At 53.4% G+C, this 6,283-nt stretch overlaps 1 protein-coding gene across 3 annotated transcripts in view; it reads right to left on the bottom strand.

Moving 5' to 3' along the window:
* DENND2A (DENN domain containing 2A) overlaps positions 1-6,283 on the bottom strand; it is a 112,391-nt gene that overhangs the window by 13,245 nt on the left and 92,863 nt on the right. For all 3 annotated transcript variants that reach the window (XM_019666777.1, XM_019666778.1, XM_019666776.1), the window contains one exon: positions 4,735-4,883. In XM_019666777.1, the coding sequence (XP_019522322.1) occupies positions 4,735-4,883 (149 nt within the window). The remainder of the gene's footprint in view (positions 1-4,734; positions 4,884-6,283) is intronic.

The raw sequence follows: 6,283 nt of genomic DNA on the forward strand, positions 1-6,283 counted from the left end.
AGTGGGTTGCCATGGGCTACCATGTGTAGCCAGCAGCCAGCGTGAGCGGCCAGCAGCCGCAGTGAGCGGCCGTCCAGAAGCCGGCGACTGATCTGTCTCACCCCGGAAGAGCGCAATGATGGTGCCAACTTGGGCAGGTGACGCAACGTCCTCTACAACTAGACTGAAGAACAAAAGGACAGAAACTTGTCTGTTCCCCTTCCCCTAATTCCCCAGCACTGTTCCCATCCCCCCAATTCCCCAATAAAAAAATCTTTAAAACAAAAAAAACTGCACTTTGCATAGGTCTTGGCTGAATTAAATGTATGTATCTCTAGGGCTCTGTCAGCCACTCTGAGGACCTCTGAAATAGTATTTTGGATGGCAGACCACTAAGATGACAGCTACTCACACTTTCAGGTAGGCCTGGGCAAACTCACCTGCCTAGACAAGGCACGCTTACAAACCCAACTTTCTTCTCAGAGAGCAAACATTGATGGGCATAACGGATTCGAGGCAGGATAGAGGACACTCATTTAAGCTTACAGAAACTGATGAAAAATGAACCAAAAGGAGCTCACTAAAGGATGAAGGTGCACAGCTACTTAGAACTTATCTGTGTGGTTACGCGCAGGTCAAAACCAAGGCTCAAAGATTTGTCAAGATTTGAGCACCTAATCCTACTTATCATTGGCGAACAGTCTGTCTGTCATTCAGCTCCTGATCTCATGGCACTATAAAAAGATAAAAAGCAAATTTCTTGAATATTAAAACTCTGTCCCGTCTAAAACTTTTGTACAACTTTGTCGATGTGCAGCTCTGATTTTATCATTCAGCCTGGTCTGTAAATTTAGCCAAAATGTTGGGAACTGAAATTAATAAACTAAAAAACAAAATGTTTATCATAAAGGAAATGAAGAAAGTGGTATAGGGAAAAATATTTACTTGGGTTGTTATGGCAACAGAACAAGCCATCACAACAACATTCTTTCTTTTCCATCTGTCAGACTTTGGCTTGGCAGAGCCTTAAGAAACACTCAATGTCCACCCTAAAGATCAAATGGAGCAAAAATGTTATTCTACATTTGATAGATTTTTGGCTCAACTTAAAACCCTTTTATAACTCATACAGTATTTGCCACAACTTCCTGCTATTTCCTCTTGCAATAGGCAGACTCACTCGCGATGATGAGTAAATAAATTGTGTGGTGGGGGGAGGGTGCTGGTGGCAGTGAGGACAGGCTTGAGGCAGGCTAAGGTCCACAACAGGATGTCACAGGGCCGCTCGCTGAGTGTGTGGCATACTCTGCTCTCGTGTGCTGCTCTGTGGTATTGACAACATCGGGGCTACAGACGGAAATCAGAAGAATGAGGAGGTGAGCTTCCGCTTCTAGCTGGACAGGGCTAGAAGCTGGTGCGCGTGCAGCGGGTCGAGAATTGTGCCAAGGTGATGGGGATGGAAGCGCCAGCTGGAACTTATGCTGAAGGCTTTCTTCAGAGGCTTTTCCGGGTCAGACAACTGGCAGCCAGCCACGGGCTCCCAAGCCCGAGTGCCACGGCCTGGCCAAAGAACCCTCAATTCCCTATAGCTATTTTCCCAGAATTGCGACAGAGCTAGGTAGACACGGAATCCTAATAATAGGACCTATCTGACCGAGTTGTGAGAGCCTGAAAGAACACAGGTCAAACCTTCTGAAGAACCTGGCCCGGAGGCAGCATTCCAGCTGCTGTCATTCCCATCAGCCCCCTCACGCTACATGTGTTCTTCTCTTCTGGCCTCGGAGCTCCGTGGGCCTTTTACAAATTTATTTTTTCACCTCCTCAGGTCTGCTTGGAACTAGTGTTGGATGGAAAGACAATTTATTGGGCAAGAGAGAGAACACTCTGAGCTATTTGTAACAGGAAAAGCACGGGCTGCCTCTGGGGACGAGACCCTAGTTTCTTAAATGAGGAGGCCTAGGGTCAATTGCTGAGGATGTTCGGGGTCCCTCCCTACTCCAGGAAGGGGTGATGTGAGAGGAACACACAAGTCTGAAAGCTGTAAAGGGCAAGAAGTGTAATGGAGGTATTTTCCACACACCGCACGCGTGCACGCAATCATTCATCACTGCACCGTGGCCTGGCTCTGGCCCCAAGGAGCACATCCAAATGAGCCACATTCCTGCTGCCTTCTCCCATCTCCTCGGGGCCCCACACCCGGCAGCTGCTGCAAAAGTGGGCAATATGTGCCCTACGGCGAGACCCGCTGACAGCAGCCACACCTGGCATTTTACCCCCTCATGGGTGTTTGCTGTTGAAAAGACGAAAGCACTCAGGACAGAGTGCCAGGCATCACGGAAGGTGGGGTGAGGAGAAAAACCCCAAAGTCCCTCCAATCAGACCACAGCGGTGCCTGTCTCCTCCACAAAGCTGCCCCAGCAGGCGGTTGGGGCTGGGGCAGGGTCCATTCACAGGGATGGGTGCCCTCATTTTCCGTTGTCTCTGATTCTAGCAGCTCTGTGGGAGGGGCTACCCTGATGTGCAGCCTGTCAACCCAGAAATCTGTCCAGGGACCAGGCAGAGGTGGACAAGTCCCCTCCCAGATACCTCTGTCCGAAGCACTTGCACGTGTCTTGGAGCCCCCGGCCTCTGACACCAGCCCCCTGCTGCACCTCAGGGAGGGATGCATTTGTCTTTGAGGAAGCTCTCTCCATTTCTGCTCCCACCTTCTCTTTCATTGTACATTTTTTTTTGGCTGAGCCATCCTGCCACCTGTTGGCAACTGAGTGGCAGCTCAGCTCAGGCTGGGAATCAAACTGGCGATCCTGTTGCTCGGAGCTCACACTCTTGAGTGAGCTCTTAACCAACTGAGCCACTCGGCCGGCCCTCTTTCACTGTACTTTGATAAGATGACTAGATAATGCTTGCTGTTCTCCTTCCTGGGAGCCTGGTAGGGCGGGGGTGGGTCCCTGATTGGCCAGCTTCTCTCCAGCCAGGCTATCTCCTCAAACATGTCTTCAGGCAGGACCCTCCCAGAGCCTAACTTCTTTAACCCAGCAGCAGGGAGCTGTTTGCCCCCATCACGGCCCCTGGTGGGCAGGACGTTTGCTCCCCAGCCTTCAATTCTTGCCTACGCTTTTCAGACATCATTCTTTCCCCTTCCCCAAAGCCACGCCTGAGAATCCACACGAGAAGACAGTGGGGCATGGAGTGGGGCTGCAGAGAACACAGATCGTTACCAGAGCGCTGATGAAATCCGATCCTGGTCACTGCGGGGTTATTACTCATCCTTCACTTCCAGGGCCCCAATCTTGAGAACTCTCTGGTCTGAATTCCCCAGGGCCCAGGGAGCTTGGAGAGCTGCCCAGCGCCCAGCACCAGCGGCAGCCTCCGAGACAGGGCTTGCTTCCTGAGCTGAGAAAAGGGCCCGGGGAGTACAATACTGATGCTAAAAGTGAAGAGCTAGCTGAAAACAGGGTGGGGGCAGGCCGCGAATAGCCAAGTGGCTGCTGCCCAAAGGGGCGCATCATCAGGGTGACCATTTGGGCCGGGCGGGGGAGCGGGCTGGATTCCATCTTGTACCACGCCTGCTGATGAGCTAGCTCCACGTTCAGACATCGTGTCTTTTCCATTCTTCTTTCCCTTTTCTCCTTCCTCCCTTTTGTTTTCCAGAGTTGAGAGGCGTATTTCCTCTCCAAACCACAGTTCTTCAATTTCTGTGTTCTTGGCATTTCTTCTTTCCAGATGCACTCTTCGGCTGGCCTCATCCGCGTCTCCGGGCCGGCTGGCCCTTCTCGGGCCGGGCCCCACATCTCAGCTCTTCCTGGAGCTGCAGCAGTCACTTGTGCCTCTGCCCTCCATTCCAAAGCGAAGGAGGCTCTGCTTCGGTGTTTTGTAATGATGAAAATGCCAGGAATTCTTTTTAGAAGTTCAGAATTACCCCAAATCCCTACCTGCATTCCGTCCAGACCCTCTCTGATCTGTGACATGACCCTTGGAAATCACTGAATGTGACCATTAGGGCGTGGGGGGCATCCTACTGGGCAGTGTGTGTGTGTGTGTGTGTGTGTGTGTGTGTGCATGCACGAGAGCGAGGGAGGGAGGGAGGGAGAGAGGGAGAGATAGAGAAAGAGAGAGAGAGAGAGAGAGAGAGATTCTCTGTGACTGACTTTAACGCTGAGAGGAAAGGGTGTGCTCTTTAGCATGAACCCGGCCCCGTCCCTCTCAGAAGCAGTGGACCAAAAGGGTCCAGGAACCAGGCCCTGTCCACCTCTGCGGGCTCCTCATCGCCTACTCTGCTTTCCTCTCTCTGCTCAGCCTCCATCTCCTGCCCTTGCACAGACAGCTCCTTTTGTCTCAGACTCAGGGGTTACTCACCTGCTCTGGGCGTCAGTGCCCTCCTCAGCCTGCAGGGCACACCGCCTCTAGCGAGCCCTCGCAACGTGGTACTGGGGGGGTGGTCTGTCCCCTCCTCTGTCCCCCTGCTGGGCTGACAGCTCCTTGAGGACAGCTCTGTGTCTTTCCCCATCCCCCAGCACGAGGTGGAGTGCCCAGCACTGAGCAGGAGTGAAAAGATGCCAGCTAAGCGTTGCAGGAGCGCAGCACACCCACCTGGCCGTGTGCCACGGCTGTGCTCACAAATCTCCTCTCATCACCCACTGACTCACACTCTCATCTCAGGCGAGCTTCCTGGGTAATCCCCTGACCTCTGGACTTGGAATAGTCCCGGGCGGCCTGTCATTCAAACACTTCAGCGGAAGGAGCTGAGCTTGGTACCTGAGCTTGTCTGCGATGAAGATGACCCTCCTTTCCAGGAGAATGGAGGCAAAAACACAGAGCAGGTGACGGACGCTGAGAGAAGAGAAGAGAGACTCAAAGTCCACGTGTTCGAGCCGGGAGTCCAGCGGGCGGCACAGTTCGATCACCTGCCGGGGAACAGGAGCAGCCGTAAGGAGGGCCTGGCCTGCTCGGCCAGGCCTTGCTGATGGGGACCCATCATCCCCAGCAGGGGTGGCCCAGTGGCAGGGACAAAGCGAAAGGAAAAAATGGGAAACAGGAGGGACTGGGAAACGGGAAGGAACCCAGGAGACTGGGGAGGAGGCACAATTGTAGGGAAGTTCCTGCCTCACACTCAACTAGGTGACTGAGGACAGTTTGGATGGAGGTGGGGACAGGGGATGGCAGAAGCGGTGGCCCTTGGCCCAAAAGGGCCCCAGGCTCTCGCTGGCAATGACATGTCCTGGCTCCCAGGGGAGTTCTATGGCTGTGGAGAAAGTGCTGTCCCTCAGAGCCCCGCAGACAAGCGTCTCTGTCTCACGAGGCATTTCACCTGCTGGAATGGACCACAGGCTCAGGCAGAAGGACCAGCAGACCCGAGAAGCAATTCCCCGTCTGGCCTCATCTGGAAGGCGCTTCTTAAGGAGCCCAGCCCCAGCCCCAGCCCTTCCTGACGTGATGTCTTCCAGTTTGTGCTGAGTGTGTCTATCTTCTCATTCCGTACTTGCTGAAATGTCCCTGAATTCACCTCCCATCGCCACTCACGTGCATGTTTTTTCTCATTGAGTAGCTGCCTCCTTACAGGGAGTGGACGCTGGTTTTTACTCTCAGCCCTGCACCTGCGCACTGCTGCACACAGCGGGGCTCACCAGAGCTAACGTCCCCACGATCGGGCCGCCTGCATCGGGTATGGGATGGTTCTCCAGCCACCGGGAGACTGCTGCTCTCCGTGCTGAGAAATCAGGTTGTTCCAGAATACCCGAGAGCCATCCTCCTCCCTTCCCGTCTCCACAGGTGACCTGCTTTTCCGAGGGCCTTCGGAACTAGAGACTCAGGACTGGGTGGGCTCTGCCTTGTGAGGCTCACAGAGCCACATAAGGGGAATGAGAAGAATGCAAACAAGCTCCTGCATCAAATCCCAGCCCAGCCAAGGACGGGGACATGCTTCCAAGGCTGGGGTGAATAGAAAGTAGTACCTGAGCTTGTCGTCCCTGAAAAGAATCTGTTTCACATGATGGTTACAGATGTGATGCAGACCCCAGACATAAACAGGATCATATACAATTTAGGAATGTAAGTGGCTACTAAGGGGAGCCAAGGATGTTCAGTGCAGGCCCCTAACTTGTGAGGCCAACCTCATGCAAAGAAACACCACGGGCTGCTGTTGCATTATAGCCAATTCCGTTACCACCCCCCCTACACTAGCCTCTGACCCATTAGTCGAGAAAGTGTCTCGGAAAACTGAGGCCGGATGGAATGATATCTGTCAAGCTCTCTCGGGGAGTGTCTCAGGTGACTGGGACCTATTGGAATGATAATAGTTATCTCC

The sequence above is a fragment of the Hipposideros armiger genome, unplaced genomic scaffold, assembly GCF_001890085.2.
Source record: "Hipposideros armiger isolate ML-2016 unplaced genomic scaffold, ASM189008v1 scaffold_478, whole genome shotgun sequence".
In the NCBI taxonomy this organism is placed as follows: Eukaryota; Metazoa; Chordata; class Mammalia; order Chiroptera; family Hipposideridae; genus Hipposideros; species Hipposideros armiger.